The sequence below is a fragment of the Pristis pectinata genome, chromosome 35 (assembly GCF_009764475.1).
Source record: "Pristis pectinata isolate sPriPec2 chromosome 35, sPriPec2.1.pri, whole genome shotgun sequence".
NCBI lineage: Eukaryota > Metazoa > Chordata > Chondrichthyes > Rhinopristiformes > Pristidae > Pristis > Pristis pectinata.
Genome location: NC_067439.1, coordinates 12,798,817 through 12,818,285, shown reverse-complemented (window position 1 = coordinate 12,818,285; position 19,469 = coordinate 12,798,817). Strand labels below are relative to the sequence as shown.

The window sequence follows — 19,469 nt, the reverse complement described above, 5'->3', positions numbered from 1 at the left end:
ACATTGAGTTAGTACAGAGTGTATTGAGGTAGTACAGGTAAAAACAATAACAGTACAGAGTAAAGTGTCACAGCTACAGAGAAAGTGCAGTGCAATAAGGTGCAAGGTCACAACAAGGTAGATCGTGAAGTCAGAGTCCATCTCATCGTATAAGGGGACCATTCAAGAGTTTTATCACAGTGGGATAGAAGCTGTCCTTAAGCCTGGTGGTACGTGCCCTCAGGTTCCTGTATCTTCTATTTGATGGGAGAGGAGAGAAGAGAGAATGACCTGGGTGGGTGGGGTCTTTGATTATGCTGGCTGCTTCACCAAGACAGCGAGGAGTAAAGACAGAGTCCAAGGAGGGGAGGCTGGTTTCCGTGATGCGCTAGGCTGTGTCCACAACTCTGTGCAGTTTCTTGCGGTCCCGGGCAGAGCAGTTGCCGTACCAACCTGTGGTGCATCCAGATAGGATGCTTTCTGTGGTGCATCGATAAAAGTTGGTGAGTGTCAAAGGGGACATACCGAATTTCTTTAGCCTCCTGAGGAAGTAGAGGCGCTGGTGAGCTTTCTTGGCCGTGGCATCTATGTGACTTGACCAGGACAGGCTATTGGTGATGTTCACTCCCAAAAACTTGAAGCTCTCAACCCTCTCGACCTCAGCACCATTGATGTAGACAGGTGCATGTACACCACCAATATCACTTCAGTAGGTGGGTTAACAGGACAAGCATTAAATCAACCAAATCTTTCACCAAATTCATCTGAATTTAGTCAGCATCTGGAGATGACTTTCTGATTCAAATCCTTTAAGGAGAGAAACACTGAGCTTAGAAATATTGGGTTTCGCTGATATTCTCACTGCTGTGGATATGAACCTAGTCCTTTCTGAGGTGATCCCAGTGATGAGTACTCCAGGGGTGGATTACCGCTCTGGAAACTCAGCTGGCATTTCCTGCCACCAGTTGTGTTTGTGCCAGTGGTGTGTTTACCAGGTTGGATGTGGAGCCAATGACAACCAAGGCCGTGCTCTTTTCAAGAGTTCCTGGGGAAATTTGTCCAGGTTGTACCAAGACACCCCTGTTGTCAGGCACCTTCAGAATATTAGGTTTTAATAACAGCACGATTTGAAGGAGGCCTTTCTGAGCAGCCCCTGGAGGAAAGGAAGGACATAGGCCTAATGCAGGCAAACGGGAATCGCGTAGCTAGGCATCATAGTTGACATGGACGAGGTAGGCCGATGAACCCACGTCTGTGCTGTACAGCCCTGTGACTCCATTGAGCCTGCAGATTATATTTCCCCCTCTCTTGGACAGCACTGTGGTGCAGCTGGTAGAGCTGCTGCCTCACGGCTCCAGGCACCCAGGTTCAATCCCGACCTCGGGTGCTGTCTGTGTGGAGTTTGCACGTTCTCCCTGTGACTACGTGGGTTTCCCTGGGTGCTGGAGACACACGTGATATTCAGATGTTTGCCCTTACTCCATTACCTAAGGAATTAAGGAGAGGTGGGCTTTGTGTTGTGTTACACACCAACCCAATACTTAACTGTAGTACCCCCACTCACTGAAAACAACCCAATGCCTATAAGTATGGTCAATACCAGGAGATGTGACCTTCACCAGAGAGGGTCCATCATTGAAGTTATCTTCAGATTATTCTTTGTCCTGTCAACTCTGGAGAGTTACATAGAGGAAATTGAGAGAGCTGTTTTTGAAATTCTAGTCATTTCCAAATTCCATTCCAGCAATCGAAGCTTGAACATTGGATATTTGATACCAAACTGGGATCGCGATTCTTCACAAGGGAAGAGATCCTGCAGAAAAATATAGCAGCATGAATTATTTCACAATCCCACCAGGCAAAACATTACTCGCCAGCTGGCATGTGGTATGAGGAGTGTTGCCATGCTCTTGATTTTGTGAGTTATTTGATGGATCTAAAAATAGGGCCATGGCTCCTTCAGGGCATGGGTCAGAGAGGTATGTGTTAGTTTGTCGTTCGTGCAAGGGTGCCTGGAAGATGTTTCCAAGTCTTGAGTTCTAAAAGTGTTCAGAATAAAAGCAAAGATGTACTGCTGAGGCTTTATAATGCGTTGGTCAGACCGCATTTGGAATATTGTGAGCAGTTTTAGGCCCCATATCTAAGGAAGGATGTGCTGGCCCTGGGGAGAGTCCAGAGGAAGTTCACAAGAATGATCCCAGGAATGAAAGGCCTGACATATGAGGAGCGTTTGATGGCTCTGGGCCTGTACTTGATGGAGTTCAGATGAAGGGGGATCTCATTGAAACCTACCGGATTGATATTGGTATTGGTATTGGTATTGGTTTATTATTGTCACTTGTACCGAGGTACAGTGAAAAACTTGTCTTACAAACTGATCTTGGATAGTGTGGACGTAGAGAGGATGTTTCCATTAGTAGGAGAGTCTAGTATCCAAGGGCATAGCCTCAGAATAAAGGGACGTCCCTTTGCAACTGAGATGAGGAGGAATTTCTTCAGCCAGAGGGTGGAGAATCTGTGGAATTTGTTGCCACAGAGGGCAGTGAAGGCCAAGTCATTGGGCGTATTTAAGGCAGAGATTGATAGCTTCTTGATTAGTAAGGGGTTTATGGGTTACGGGGAGAAGGCAGGAGAATGGGGTTGAAAAAAAAACTCAGCCATGATTGAATGGCGGAGCAGACTCGATGGGCCGAATGGCCCAATTCTGCTCCTATTGTCTTATAGTCTAATCCTGACTTCAAGGTCTCCTTTGCACCCCACTCTGCAGCTTATTTACAATCCATTTCTTTCACCTTTCCTATCTCACGCAGTACGATTGTCTCTATCTCCAGTGCTACTCTCTGCTGAGAAGCAGTCACTGGGCCTACATATATAACATCCTTGGGTTCATGAATCATCTCGTTAACGAGACATAACAGTGAAGAATTCTGTACAGGTAACTGGCCCAAATTTCGATCAAATTTGTTTAACCTTGTCTGGTGAAGATTCATTTTTGTTCAAATATATATGTGTTATCCAGAATCTGATAAGAAACACAGTAAATGCAAAGCATGTTGAGGGAAATAGTGGCTAAATTGATGGGAAAGCAAACTGGAGGACATAGACTGTGAAATAGCCAGTCAACGAGATGGGTTAAGTACTTGGGGAAGCGAGCAAGAAGAGATAGCAGGGAGAGATAGATGGTGGAGATAGGGGGAAGCCAATGTGGAGATGGAGGGGGAAATGGGTGAGTTATCAGATTGGGATATAGGCAGGAGTTAAAAGATTGGCAGCATCAGCTGGGATTAATCTTGGAGATGATCCTGTCACAAGCTCTTCAACCTGGGGTTGCCCACTTCACAGAACTGCCATTGGTCTATTCATTATCTCCCTTCCAGTATGTGAGCAGACCCAGCAGAAACAATCTCGACCATCACCCAAGTTACCATCCCCCTCCGTCCATCTTGTATCATTTTAGAACTAAGACATGAAAATGACCATGGACTTAAAAAAAAAACAAATCCCTCAGTTGTGCTCCCAGATGTTGCTCACAACTGTGCCCAGAGATTAGTCATCAAACCCTGCAAATTCCAGGTAGATCCAGAGGATTCCAGATTTATGAGGTGGATAGAGCTGAAACATTTCCCGTGTCTACACACCCTGGTGTTGATGTCCTGTAATTAGCCCATATGATCAACTAGAAGTGTTATTTCTGTATGCATCTGAAGTCTATCTCCTCAGCTTCTTCCGGCTGAAGGCTCTGTGGACAGCAGATGGTTTCTCTGCATGGTTGAGTGCTTTGGCCTGCATGATGATTGAATGAGCCATCTGCCTGCTGCAGTTCGGAAGGCAATGTAGTATTTTTTCTTATGCATTGTGAAGAGTCCTTGAAATATGAAGGGTGGGCAGAGCCAACAGTGGCCATCATCATACAGCATGGAAACGGGCTCCTCCGCCCACGGAGTCCATGCTCGACGTCTAGAACCCATTCACACTAATCCTATTTTATTCTCCCCACATTCCCGTCAACTCCCCACGGATTCTACGACTCTCCCACATAGTAGGAACAATTTACAGCGGCCAATTAATGTGCCCTTATGGCTTTGGAATGTGGGAGCAAATAGGAGCTCCCTGCATTCACTGGGAGAACACGCCATCTCCTCACAGAGAGAACCAGAGGTCAGGATTGAACCCGGGTCTCTGGCGCTGCGAGGAAGAAGCTCTACTCTGCTGCAATACATAGGGTACATATGCTACAGAGCTGCTCATGTGGACCTCAGCACCTCTACCAAGGCCTTACACTAGATGCATCCCAACCCAGTAGTTAACACATGACCGTACACTGACCATCCAAATAACAGCTGCATGGCTTGAGTTTGCAGGACTGTGGATGTGGAACGGGTTTAAGCTAGTTCCATAACCTCTGATCCTCGGAAATCGATCTGATTTTATGCTTGGTTGGGTCAGGCAGGGGGAGGATGTTTTTGGGCAATGTTCTGACACAGGTGTGAGGGACCTGGTATGGCATTGACTTCAGAGGCAGGTAAACCATGCTGCTGATTGTCTTTACAGCCCAGATGTTTACCCACCCTCCAGCCAGCTTCTCCAGATGTGGGCCTCAGTACCTTTCTCAAGGTCTTATACAAAATGCATCCCAATCCAGTAGTTCACTCATGACTCATTGAGGATCGCATCTTGTTCCGCAGGCCTGGATGTGGAATGATCTCCTCACCTTCCAGCTCCAGCCCACGCAATGGGTGCTGTGTGCAAGAGACTGGAGAGTCTCTCTATAGCCAACAGTTTCATTCCCCCATCCTCCTCCCAGTGTTCACTTGCAGATGCCCTGGGGTTAATCTGGAGTGCGCTGGTGGGTGGTTGGTGGGGAGTGAACAGAGGTGTTGTAGCCATTCCAGTGAACACTTCTTGTCCGGTGTCACACTTACAAGAAGTTCAAGTTTATTGTTTGTCATAGGCATACATATACCGGGTATAAATATCATGAAAATGAGCTTTTTGCAGCAGCAGCACATTACAAGACGTAAATTAACATAAACTTAAATTAACATAACTTTTACATAACTTACATGTGTGCAAAATAAACGTAATGATAAGATTGAGAGAGGGAAGAAAATACAGTCCGAGATATTGTTAGGGTTTGTCACGTCGGTTCAAGAACCTGACGGCAGTGGGGGAGAAGGAAGCTGTTGTTGAACCTTGACGTGTGGGTCTTCGGGCTCCAGTGCCTCCTGCCTGACGGCAGCACCGAGAAGAGGGCATGGCCCGGATGGTGGGGGGTCCCTGATGATGGACGTTGCCTTCCTGAGACATCGCCCCTTGTAGATGTCCCCGATGGTGGGGAGAGATGTACCCATGATGGAACTGGCTGAGTCCACCACTGAGCCCATCCAGTGGAAGTGTAATTGGAATGCTACACAGTCCACTGTAAATTTTACCCAGCGTAGATCATATGGGAATCTTTTCTGGATGAAATTATGTCAGATATGAAATTGGACTGGGCACTCCCAAGCACTATTCAGAGTAGTGTTTTTCCAACATCGGCTGTGCATTGAATGCAGCAGCCATCACCAAGAAAAATTGGGGCAGAATCTGCACACTACATCCATCGTAGAACAGTCTTGGTGCAATTAGGAACACATCACACTGATTCGCTGCTTTTCTTAAAGAGACACTCTGCTGATCAAGAGATCTCTCTGGGCAGCTTCAGAACTGACTGCTGAAGCATTTTTCAAAGTCCAGTGTATGTCTAAACTGGGCGTAGCCTCCAGCAGTGAGCTGCTGAAATATTATTGCTGGAGGCACTCAGTTACTGGAGGTATTATTATGGGCACATCTGGTCACCAAGATGTGTTGGGGACCCCGGGCTAGGATTCAAAGACCTGTCCATCAGTGAAGACGCTACTCCCTCAAGAGTTTTCCGAGATGCCAGATTCTCCCTAGGCTTTCTGATGAATACCACATTCTCAGGCTCAGGTTTTCCAAGCCTGTCATCGCTGGGGAATGGGACGTTCTGCTGGGAGACCTTCCACTGCCATCTCATGCCTGGATTCCCCTCCACATGGGGGCCCCGGGTCACACTGACTCCCAGTTTCTTGACCACAGGATCATTCCAAGTGGCCACAGCAGATCTCCATGTCCTTCCTATTTGCTGTTCACCGCTCATCCACTCTTTGTCCTTGCCAACGTTTACTTTGACCTCAGTGACAAGTGAGTCAAAGTCGAGCTCATTGCCATACGCACAAGTACATTAGTGCACAGGTGCAATGTAAAACTTACTTGCAGCAGCATCACAGGCACACAGCATCAGATACACAACAGTCACAAGAAAAACATAAATTAAACATGAATTAGATACAATTTTTACAAGAAAGAACACAATTAGAAGAAAAAAAGTGTCCATTTCAGTGCAAAGTGGTCAAAACTGTAGTGACATCTTGGGCACTGGGATTTGCAGCGTCTCTGGCTCTCCTCAAGAGCCAGTGATGCTGCAAACCCCCCTCAAGGGCAGGCAGCCATTAACTGCCTTCAGAAGGATGCCCAGTAATAACCCGGACCTTTCCCTCAGTCGGAAGTTTCCGCTACCTCTTGTGCAGCTTGTGGGTTAAGTGAAGAATTTCCTCATGGTGGATACCATGTTTCAGAGAAGCACACTCAACTCTGTCCTCCTGAGGGCAGGGGAATGCCTTTGTTGTGGTATCTTTGAGATGCTGACTCTTGTAGCACGCACATGTCATCACCTAAAGTCACCAGAATGTCCCTTTAAGTAACAAGTGTCTTAAAGAAATAAAATGAAATAGGTTTTTCTAACACCCGGTGACTTTTTTCCTCCTGGGTGACCATCGTTAATTTTTGGGTCCATCTTTGAGAGGTGGCAAACCGAAATACCTGTGAGACAAGGAACAGGGTCAGGTGTTCCCACCATCATCCACTCTAGCCTGGTGTGGGACACACCTCTTCGGTACATTGGAGAGAGAAGCAGTGGGGTGATGTCAAGCCTTGGGGTGGAGGAGGACAATAAGCTCTACAATATTGGGAACTTGTGAACGGTGAGGTGAATGGTGAGGTTGTATAAGACATTGGTGAGGCCAAATTTGGAGTATTGTGTGCAGTTCTGGTCACCTACCTACAGGAAAGATATCAGTAAGATTGAAAGAGTACAGAGAAGATTTACTAGAATGTTGCCGGGTCTTCAGGAGTTGAGTTACAGGGAAAGATTGAACAGGTTAGGACTTTATTCCTTGGAGCATTGAGAGAATGAGGGGAGATTTGATACAAAATTATGTGGGGTATAGACGGAGTAAATGCGAGTAGGCTCTTTCCACCTAGATTAGGAGAGATAAGTACGAGAGGACATGGCTTTAGGGTAAAAGGGGAAAGGTTTGGGGGAACATTAGGGGGAACTTCACTCGGAGAGTGGCGGGAGTGTGGAACATGCTGCCATCTGACGTGGTAAATGCAGGCTCACTCTTAAGTTTTAAGAATAAATTGGATAGATTCATGGACGGGAGAGGTCTGGAGGGTTATGGACTGAGTGCAGGTCAATGGGACTAGTGGAATAAAGTTTCAGCACAGACTGGAGGGGCCGCATGGCCTGTTTTCTGTGCTGTAGTGTTCTGAGGTTCTATGGACACACCCACTAATGTGCCACAGAGCCCAAGGATCATACCGCACAGAAACAGGCCCTTCGGCCCACTGAGTCCGTGCCGACCATCAGCCACTCATTGTTATACAATCCTACTTAATTTTCCCCAAATTCCCATCAACTGCTCCAAGATTCTACCACTCATCCACACACTAGGGCAACTTACAGTGGCCAGTTAACCAACCAATCTGCACAATATTGAGATGTGGGAGGAAACTGGAGCACCCGGGGGAAACAGGGAGAACATGCAGACTCCACACAGACAGCGCCTGAGGTCAGAATTGAACCTGGGTCACTGGAGTTGGGACATAGCGCTACCAGCTGTGCCACTGTGCTGCCCACAGGGTGTCTTGATCCTGATGCAACATCTCGAATGTATCACCAGAGCCCCTCAAATGCATCTCAGATAGATTACTGAGCCGCTCAGATTGTCTCGATATTATCTTCACGTGCAGGTCCTCCCCAGCTGATGAAACACCAACTTATGTTCAGTCTGTACATACAAACAAGCATTGGGGAGACCAGCAGAATGGATTTACCTGATGCTTCAGGGCTGCAGACATCTTCTGCGGTGTGGGAACTCAGATCCCTGCCGTATTTCCGACTTGTGAACTGTTCTGGTCACGGACAGTTCAGAGGAACGGAACCTTGACGTAACCTGGGAAGAACCTGTACTTAACACAGCTGATGACATCCTGTACTGCTAATTAAACCCATATTCACTCAAGAGCAGACATAAGGGACTGCAGATGCTGGAATCTGGAGCAACACACAAGATGCTGGAGGAACTCAGCGGGTCGGGCAGCATCTATGGAGGGAAAGGGGCAGTCAACGTTTCGGATCTGACCCAGTCCAGATGAAAGGCTTCGACCCGAAACGTTGACTGTCCATTTCCCTCCATAGATGCTGCCTGACCTGCTGAGTTCCTCCAGCGTTTTGCGTGTTGCTTCGCTCAAGGGCATCTGGTTTATTAGGAATAAGGAGGTTGGACTTAACAAATGCCCATTAACAAAGACAGGTCAGAGGCCCAGCTGGTCACAGATCGATGACCTCCACTCTGCTTGGAAGGGGCAATAGGAGGTACCACCCCCTTCCTCTGCTGCTCTCCTATTGTTTACCCCTGCTGGGTAGGGTTCCGAGGTTCCCTGCACCTTCTGCAACATAACCATGGGTGAGCACATGCAGAGGCCATCCCGACGTTCCAACACACCCCACCTAGTAGGAATGGTGATCGATCCTCCACTCGCTAGTCTGTCGGCTGCAGTCCCCGTCACACCACCAGAATAGCCAATGAATACCACCCAAGGAATAAACCTGAAACCTTCTGTCTTGTACCAGTTGGAACCACTGGAAAGCTCAGACAAAGGGTTCAGTTGTGGCTCGATGAGGGTTCAGACTCTACTGGAACCTCGAACGTAAAATCTAGGATGATGCTCCCAGAGCAGTACTGAGGGACCATCTCAACTGGCAGCCCTCTCAAGTGAAAAATCCCATTCATTGTGTAGGAAAACACTGAGAAGTTTTCCTAGAGTCCTGGCCAACAGTTAAACAACCAGTATCACTTATTATCTGGCCTTTATTCAGTGTCTGTAGCACAAATTTGACTGCTGCATTTCATTACTGAAAAGAACTGTGGATAACCTGAGTTTGTGAGAGAGTGTATGCAAATGCAAACCTCTTCATTTTGGAGAGATCTTTACGAATGAAGAACAAAATATGATGCCAGTGATTAATACTTATGAATTAGCCAGTCATGTCTGCTGCTGTACTACCTTGAAAAAAATTCCATTTTATAGTCACAGCACCATCAGGCATAATGTGAGAACGAGCGAGATGTCTCGGATGTGATAGTGGAAAGGTATTGCACAGAGAGCAGCTAATCACTGTGTCTGTATCTGATGTCTTGTGTTGGCAACTAATCTGTGTCTAGAATAGAAGCGCAGTGTGCTGGCTTCAAACAGTGCCGGCTTGTGACAAACAGCTCTTTGAACATTGTTTTTCCTTCTTAAAGGTTAAAGAACTTCGAGGCTGGAGGAGCCTACAAGAAGGTGTGGGGAAATAACCAGGATGGTGTGGTGGCCAGCCAGCCAGCTCGAGTGATGGACGACCGGGAGCAGATGGCCATGAGCGGTGGATATATCCGGAGGTAAAATAGTCTGGAAGGAGAGCTGAGGTTGGAGGTTACTGGTGGAGAAGTTCACGTATTATACAGGCTTAGTAACCCTCTGAGGAGATGTTCAGTGAAGAAGGGATAGGGGAGAAACTGGGCATTATAGAGGCAAAGCCCCCCAAATCCAGACTCCTGGGATCAGTCATCATTCTGCCTGCTGTGAGGAAGGATCCCACCGGGAATAAGCCTGGACTGTGGCAGGGTGCAAAAGCTGCATAAAGGTTGCCAGCACTTCAGAATTGTCCTGGAGTTTTAGGGAATTAAGATGTTACCAAGGACAGAAGGCTTACCTCGGTAAAGAAACATAATTTGCAACTGATGAAGAAAATGGGAGATATGGAAAAATGGGGCTCAGTTATAAAATGGCAGCAGGTTTGAAAGGTTGGATAAAACCAAAGTGTGGAAGTTTGGAGGTGTTGGAACCATAGCTCGAGTGGAATGAAGAACATCACTGATGTGGAACTTCATTTGCAACAGTGTAAGAGGCTATTTGAGATTTCAGCTCACAGCCAATCAGGGAGAGCGGAATCAGAAGTGTGGTGAATAGAGCCAATCAGATACAACGGCTCAGCTGCCTCTGTCCCAGACACAGATCTAGTTTCTGAAAATGTCTCCCTAAACTACCCTCCACCCCAATTTATCGTCTCCATATACAACTGTCCCAGTTCCAGTCACCTCTCTTAACTCTCCTATTACAGCTCACTGTTACTTTGGATTAATGTTTTATGTATGAAATGCTCATCTTAGATTTGACCACTTCAGTGAAAATGTTACTTATCTGGTTTTAAATTTCTAATGGAGATTTTTTTTCTTTTGAATTAAGTGACCTCAATGAAAATCCGGGAGCAGTCAGTCTCCTGAACTCTTCGCCCAGTTTAACACTGTTAGGATTTCCAATCTTGCCTTGAGTTGGGTGTAATTTGGGTAAAGGCATTTCTTGGTAAGGACCCAGTTTCAGATTAGCCTATGTAATTTTTCTGACCTCAGGGTCACAGATGACGCTCGGGAGAATGAGATGGAAGAAAACCTGGATCAGGTGGGCAGCATCATCGGCAACCTCCGACATATGGCACTTGACATGGGCAACGAGATCAGCTCCCAGAACGCCCAGATTGACAGGATTGTCACCAAGGTGAGGGGAGATTCACTTCTTCCAACCTAGTGTACCGCAGTCAGTGTTCACAATGTGCCCTCCTCTGTACTGGAGAAACCAAGCACAGACTGGGCGATCGCTTTGCTGAACCCCACTGGCTGAGCATTTCCTGTATTTTCTGTTTTTTAATTGAGAGTAGCGGTGGTTGGGATGTGTGAGGGGTGTGGCTGTTTCAAAATTACAGCAGCAGGGAGATAAATAACTTCTTTAAGGCTGGTTGATTGATAAATAGTATTGCTATTGGCTTATTGTCACGTGTGCCGAGAAACTCTTGACGTCACAACCTACCTCGTTATGGCCTTTAACCTTATTGTCTGCCTGCACTGCACATTCTCTGTAACTGTAACATTTTATTCTGCATTCTGTTATTGCTTTTCCCTTGTCCTGTCCCAATGCACTGTTGCAATGAAATGATCTGTATGGATTTTTCACTATACCTCGGTACATGTGACAATAATAAACCAATTGACCAATGTACCGATACAGTGATAAACTTTGCTTGCATAGCATCCAGGCAGATCGTGCCATAGGTAAGTACAACTGAGGCAGTAAAAAGAAAACAGAATGCAGAATATAGTGCAGCAGCTGCAGAGAAAGTGCAGTGCAGGCAGACAAATGAGGTGCAAGGGCCACGATAAGGTGGATTGGGAGATCAAGAGTTCACATTGATCAGGGTCTTGGGAAAACTTTACCCTTCCTTGAACAGTACTCCCTTGCTGCTGCCCTTGGACTAGTTGGATGATGTGTTCTTTGAAGCAGATAAGCACACAAGCAATAGCTGATCCATTAGAAGAATTCTACTGTTAGATCCCAATATCTTGTCAGCTGTATTTTTCACCACTTTGAGGGAAAACCAGTTGTAGAGCCGGGCTATTTACAAGAGGAATCAAAGAGTACTATTTTTTAAAACAGTGCTCTAATGCAAAAGCCTGTTTAAGGTCATTGAAATCTTCAAGATTAGGAACATGAGGAGCAGGAGTAGGCCACTCTGCCCCTCAAACCTGCCCCAATATGATCATGACTGATCTGACCCGGGTCTCATTTCCTCTTCTGTACCACTTCCCTATAGCTCTCAATTCCTTGAACTTTGAAAAAAAGTTTATCTACCTTCTCTTTAAGTGCCTCCAACACTCAATCCTGTACACCCTTCTGGGGTAGAGAACTCCAGAGATTCACCTCCCTCTGCAAGAATAAGTTCCCACACACCTCAGTTTTAATTCACTGTACCCCAATCCTGTAACTATGTCCCTTGACTGAGAATCTCCCACATCTCGACATCTATCATCTCATGCTCTCTAAAGATCTTATATATTTCAATCAGATCTCCCCACATTCTTCTAAACTCCAAAGAATATAGATGTAAGATTGAACTGGATAGATTTTGGATTCATTGGGTCATTGAAGTATTTGGAACAAAGGCTTATTGAAGTATTTGGAGCAAACACTTAAATGGAATTGAGGTCAAGTTCGGGCCTGGCTTCACAATGAGCGGACAGACAATAGGCTAACTTTCTGAAGGTGGTTTCAGTGGACTGCTCGAGAACTTTAGCAGGACCACAAGAATTTTATACGGTTGGCACGGCAGTAATTGTAACTGAGGTCAACTGGTATTGGTTTATTATTGTCACATGTACCGAGATACAATGAAAAGCTTTTGTTGGTGTGCCATCAGACAGATCATTGCATACATAAGTACATTGAGGTAGTATAAGGGAAAACAGAATGCAGAATATTGTATTATAGTTACAGAGAAAGTGCAGTGCAGGTAGACAAACAAAGTGCAGGGGTCACAACGAGGTAGATTAGGAGATCAAGAGTTCATCTTTTAGCATATGAGAAGTCCTTTCATGTGTTCAAGCAACCTATTTAATCCAAGCTCATTACCTGCAAAAAGCATTAAGCTTTTCAACCTGTGTTGCCTCCACTCCAGAACTAAGGTCACTCCAACTTAAGTGCAATATGCAGACAACACTTACATGTTCTAAATCACCATTATTTGGTTCACTGTAAGGCCTATGGGAGTAGGCACTTACCCTCAGTATCTGGAAAATAAAGGTCCTGTTTTAATCAGCCCCACAGCACAACACTGCCCCCTGGCAATTAGTATCTATGACAAAACCCTGGAAAATAAAGACCACTTCCCACATCCCGTACGGTGGCACAGTGGCGCAGGTAGTAGAGCTGCTGCCAGGTTCAATCCTGACCTCCAGCGCTGTCTGTGTAGAGTTTGCACGTTCTCCCTGTGACCGTGTGGGTTTCCTGTGGGTGCTCCAGTTTTCTCCCACATCCCAAAGATGTGCTGTCGGTAGGATAATTTGCCACTGTAAACTGCCCATGGTGTGTAGATGAGTGGTAGAATCTGGGGGGGATGTTGGAAGAATAAATTGGTTGGGTTGGGATCAGTGTAAAATTGGGTGCTTGATGGTATGTGTGGACTCGATGGGCTGAAGGGCCTGTTTCCATGCTGTATGTCTCTATGACTTTATCCTGGGAGAACATAAAAACTAGGAGCAAATTTGGCACATTGAACTTGCTCTGCTTTTCATCAAGATTGTAGCTGAAGATGTACCTCAGTGTGATTTTCCTGCACCATCTCCATATCGATTTACTCCCTTAATATCCAGAAATCTATTGAACTCGGTTTTCAGACAGCACAGTGTCCATCCGGTAGAGTTGCTGCCTCACAGCCCCAGCGACCTGGGCCCAATCCTGACCTCAGATGCTATCTGTGTGGAGCTTGCACATCCTCCCCGTGACTGGATGGATTTACCCCCCCACCCCACCCACCGTGGACTTTCTCTCTTCTCCCCCCTCCCATCGGGCAGAAGATACAAAAGCCTGAAAGCACGTACCACCAGGCTCAAGGACAGCTTGTATCCCACTGTTGAAGACTATTGAACGGTTCCCTAGTATGATAAGATGGACTCTTGACCTCAGAATCTACCTCGTTATGACCTTGCACCTTATTGTCTACCTGCACTGCACTTTCTCTGTAACTGTAAGACTTCATTGTGCACTTTGTTATCGTTTAACCTTGTGCTACCTTAATCCAATTGATCTGTACAAACGGTATGCAAGACAAGTTTTTCACTGTACCTCGGTACATGTGACAATAATAAACCAATTTACCAATTTAATTGCAGAACTGTAAAGAGCAGAGAAAGGATTGGGTACATACACACGATATGCACTAAACTCTCTGCGTTGCTCTCTGCAGGGTGACATGAACAAAGCCCGTATCGATGAAGCCAACAAGCATGCCAACAAGATGCTAGAGAGCGGCTGAAGGGAAACACAAGCTTCACCCATCCTGCCATACTGCCAGATTCATCCATCATCCATTGCAGCATCTACAAGGTCCAGGAGGGGCAAGTCCCTGTGCTGTGATAGGAAACCGCAAGGTTCAATATCTCTGTACATTATAATTTATTTTATAATTTCTCAGTGTAGCCAAATGTTCCAGTTGTGGAAAGTGTATTTTTTTAAGTGTGGATTTGTATTATGGCCTGTTGAAAGAGTAAATTGTGTATTTAGTTTTTTAATCTTTGTACTTGTCAATGGTTTTTCTGTTTGAGTCTTTCTGTGTAATATTGTGATTAAAATGTGTGCATAGCCAAATGGAAAGTGAGCTCTCTGTGTGTGCAGTTGAACCTCGATAAACACAAGCCAGGTCCAGCGTCCCTCTCTAACCAGAGGGCTTTAACCTCAGACTTGGCCGCTCGTAGTCTATTAACCAAAAAAGTCACAGGCAGATACTCCAGCTGGCAGGGGATGAGCTATATCTTTCCTATAGTCACAGATCTGTTAACTGGGAACCTCCAGCTCAATTTGCTGGGATTTATCCCAGTAAAAAAAAAATCACAATGATAAAATTGTTACAGCACACAAGGAGGCCATTCCACCCACCGAGTCCGTGCTAGATGTCTGGAGGCACGAGTGGCCAGCCATTTCAATTCCACTTCCCATTCCCACACCGACACGTCTGTCCACTGCCTCCTCCACTGCCAGGTCACGGCCAAACGAGAATAAGAGGAACAGCACCTCATATTCCACCTGGGCAGTCTTCAACCTGGCGCCATGAACAGCGAATTCTCGAACTTCTGGCAACCGCTCCCTATCCGTCCCTTTCCCCATTTTTTTTCTTTTTCTCTCCCCTCCTGATCCATTTGGCCCCGATCACCCTCTGTCTTTCCAATCCTCCACCTGCCCATCACCTACACACTCCTCCCTCCAGCTCCCCTCCCCACCTCCCTCCCTTTGTTCCATGCCCCACCGTCCTCTCCTATCGGATTCCATCATCTTTAGCCCTTTGTCACCTCTACCTATCACAGCTTCTGACATCGGTCACAACATCACCTGGATCCACCTATCACCTGCCAGTTCTTGCTCCACCCCTTCCCTTCACCTTTTTCTACTGGCTATCTCCCCCTTCCAGTCCAGGTGAAGGGTCTCGACCCAAAACATTGACTGTCCATTTCCCTCCATAGATGCTGCCCGACTCACTGAGCCCTTCCAGTGCCTCTTGTGTTGATCCTTGACACCTGGGTTTGATGGGTGCCCAAGATTTCTTTTCCACTGCCATTTCAGAACAGTTTGCCTTGTGTACTCTGCCCGTTAAATCTTTGTGACTTATGCCAATAAATACTGTGTTGTAATCACAGTTCCTTGTTTATTGCAAGGGGATGGGAATTGGGACAGTTCAATCCAGGGGATTCCAAAGTGTGGATCAGGGTGAGTGTTTATCAGGATTCAGCTGCAGAACTTGCTATAAAGGAGACAGCTTTTTCCCCAAGTGTTTGCCCTTTGATGGGGTTGGGGTTTCTGCATCATTGTGTAGAGCAAGTCAGAGGTGAAACCAAAGGCTTCTTTTTGTACCTTATACCCTTTAAAGCATAGAAACATAACTTAAGACATTCCGGCCAAATTTACAGCAAACTTGGGGGTGAGAGGGTAATTGGAAAGTCCGGACAGATGTGCTGAGCTACATCCCAGTAGTTTTCCACTTCCTCCGCACACCACACCCCTCCTCTCAACAAGGCACATTCCTTTATTACCCTGGTCCTTCTTCCACTGATGCCTGATATACTCTGACAGATTTCCCTCTACCTCCTGGTAGGCATCTCCCTTGGTCCGATGTGTTTTTTTTGCTGTTTGCACCCCAAAGATTTAGGAGCCAACCCTGGATGCCTCCCTTAGGGAAAATTCACTTCCCTAAGTTCCCCACCCCTCCCCTTCTAGTGGTGTTCCTGGTCCAGGCAGTGGGGGAGCCACGTCTATGGGGGTGGAACATGTCCAGAAGATATCAATGCTGCCCCTTTAAGAAATAGTCCCAATATTAGATTCTCTCTGAGAATAGTTAATTGCAGCAAACTTATTCTTAGAATATTGAAACAACAGATAAATCGGGCACAAGAGGCCTTATACAGCAATTAACCCCTTCAGTCCCTGTCCTGCCTTTGGGAGCTGGAAGTAAGCCTTTCTTCTGTAATGCAATGGGGAGAGGGATGCTGTCTCTTTAAGTGCTTGTTGAGTTGTGGGTTCACTGTGGTCATCTGATGGTTTCTGCAGTGACGGACGTCTTCCCTGCAAACTCATCACGGTCTGACCCCTGAGCCCCAGCCCACTCACACAACTCGCTGGCCTGGTCCAACATCTGCATGCGACCAGTGTGGAAGTGTAACTGGCTTTACTTGTTCCCCCCCCCACCTACCACTTCCCCTTCCCCCTTTACTGCTGTCAGTGACATTGTGGCTGTCCGTGCTCCCTGCGTTCCCAACCCCCTACCCCAGCTTGGAGATCTGCTCTTCCTCCGCCAACTAAGACCGTGCGTTTGTAGACGGTGCATGTCAGTGTCCGTAACTGTTGCACCCTTCTGCTGCTCGCAAACCCAGAGCCTCACCACCTCCTTCACCGCCTGTCTTCACTCAGTCGTGACCTGTAACCATGCCGAGTTACACTGGGTCCTTAAAGCTAGCCTAAACTTAGAGGGAGTTTGCTCTTCGGATCCCGCCTTATAAAGATGATTCTTTCTCCATTTTTTGTTGATAGTTGATTATCTTTCCCTCGCCTGTTGTTTTACTCACTGGCTCGGTCAGTCGTGCTGTGAACCCCCGGATTAACAGTGCGATTTGTGGACTCTTATTTAGTCCAGCAGATAGACGGTTAATTCTCGGCTGGAAATTGGCATCCACGCCTGCATCTCAAGATGCACCAAGATCCGACTCTTCAACCCACTGGGAAATACACCCTGATTCAGATCCTGTTCCTGACAACACCAGAAAACAAAAGTAGTAAAACACTGCATCCATCAAAGCTTTTATTCCATATGTTAGCTTATTGCAATGAAAAAGATCCACTCAGTTTAGCTCTGAGTTGCTCAGTGGAGTAAGATACAGCGATATTGTGCCCTGTATCTAAGGAAAGATGTGCTGGCCCTGGGCATGGTCCAGAGGAAGTTCACAAGAATGATCCCAGGAATGAGGGGCTTAACGTATGAGGAGCGGTTGATGTCTCTGGGCCTGGACTCGATGGAGTTCAGAAGGATGAGGTGGGGGTCTCATTGAAACCTACCGGATCCTGAAAGGCCTGGATACAGTGGACGTGGAGAGGATGTTTCCATCAGTAGGAGAGTCTAGGATCTGAGGGCGCAACCTCAGAATAAAGGGATGTCCCTTTAAAACTGAGATGAGGAGGAAGTTCTTCATCCAGAGGGCGGTGAATCTGTGGAATTCGTTGCCACAGAGGGCTGTGGAGGCCAAGTCATTGGGCGTATTTAAGGCAGAGATTGATAGGTTCTTGATTGGTAAGGGGGTTAAGGGTTATGGAGAGAAAACGGGAGAATACGGTTGAAAAAATTAGCCCATGATTGAATGGCAGAACAGAATCGATGGGCTGAATGGCCTAATTCTGCTCCTATGTCTTATGGTCTTATTAAAGGCCTGGTGTAGGTAGTATTGACTTTCTATTGTCACTGTACTTAGGACTGCATACCTGAAACAAAGAGAGGAAGTCAAGAAGTTGGCAGTAATATTGCCTGCTCCTCAAATGAGAAAGAACAGGTTCATGTTTTATTTGGAAAGTTGTGTATTTCTCTGATTCTGGGCTGTTGAATCTCCAACAACTACTGCTATCAGCAGGCACCTCGGTGTTACTGCAGCAACAGAGCAAAAAGGGCATGGTTTATTTTTGCAATAACTTTGGAAATGCAAGACCAGCGAGAACGATAGGCATAAAAAATTAATAACTATGTCAAACTCCTTCTTTAAGTTTAGTTCCCTGACATTTTATAATAAAATTGTGTGAAGTAATTGTCTTGATTATATGTCGGTTAAGTAACCAGCATAATCATTTCAACAGTGTAAAAAGCACAGATGAAATGTCAATCATGTCTTGCTTAAGCCTGACTTGAATGTTTTGGTATGAATTTGTTTTTAAGATGTTACAATGCCATCGATTAAATATGGGATGATGCATGCCTTACACTTTGTATCAGGAAAATGCAACAACTTTGATCAGCAACCTTACAAGGAGAAAATTAAACCTAGTTTGTTGACATCCTTCCTCTTGTGGCTCCCTCTAACTACCATGGATGCTTCTGGAATGTTTTTCAGTTTCGGGGCAGAGTGTCCTGTATTCACAAGTCTTAGATTGAACTGGAATCTTTTACCTCCTGCTTTGCTAAAGACTTTTAGGTGCCTTCTGATTGGCTGTGGCAATGGTAGTTACTACCTGAGTTAACCTCTTTTCTGGGCCCTGAGCCAAAAACAATGCATGATGGGTGAAGTCCAGCAAAGGTGCAAAGGATGGGAATCATTAGCTGATGGTAAAGATGCCACGGTCAAGGGAACAAAGCTCAGTGTTAAGGTGGACGGCTGTTGAAGACGACGATGTGAAGTCATCCTCCCTTTTCCTCCTTCCAAAAGCTGGTGTTGGGAATCTGAAATTCTGTGTAATTTTTGTTACAATTGTGGTAAAATCTTATCATCTGAATAGCATAAATAAACCAGAGTGTACTGCATCCTGTTGTTTGATGGGTTGGGTATTTTAGTGGGATAGAGTTTAAATATTCATCTCTGTCGTAGCGATGCTAACTCTAGATGGACTTAGGTGACCTCCCACCTTCAACCACTTCATCCAGAAAAACTTTCCCCCTTCCTCTGGTCTTCTATAATGAACAAACAAAAGAACATTTGAAAAGGACAAATTGAGTCTTTAATTGCGAGAAACCTGAGGACAACCCTTGAGAATTGAGGTAAACGTCTTTGCTTGTTGTCCTGGTTTGAGCACTCAATCTAATTTCGTCGTGAAATCAAACCCTGACTGGGAGCTGTGTTGACTGGTGTCAAGGATGCAATGACTCTGCACATTCATCATTTCCCTGAGCCACATAATTGATTTAAGAATGATTGGTTTCATCCAGACTCAGGGACCTAGTGAGAAGGTCGTGGGTTTGATTGTCCAGTTCACAGCTCTGGGCTCATAGTCAACTCCAACTCTCCATCGCAGCACCGACCACTACACTGTCAAAA

At 46.0% G+C, this 19,469-nt stretch overlaps 1 protein-coding gene across 3 annotated transcripts in view; it reads left to right on the top strand.

The window, feature by feature from the left end:
• LOC127586292 (synaptosomal-associated protein 25-like) overlaps window positions 1-18,958 on the top strand; it is a 69,225-nt gene extending 50,267 nt beyond the window's left edge. For all 3 annotated transcript variants that reach the window (XM_052044107.1, XM_052044109.1, XM_052044108.1), the window contains exons 6-8: window positions 9,630-9,764; window positions 10,776-10,920; window positions 14,159-18,958. In XM_052044107.1, the coding sequence (XP_051900067.1) occupies window positions 9,630-9,764; window positions 10,776-10,920; window positions 14,159-14,227 (349 nt within the window). In that variant the 3' untranslated portion in view covers window positions 14,228-18,958. The remainder of the gene's footprint in view (window positions 1-9,629; window positions 9,765-10,775; window positions 10,921-14,158) is intronic.
• Window positions 18,959-19,469: the final 511 nt, after the last annotated feature.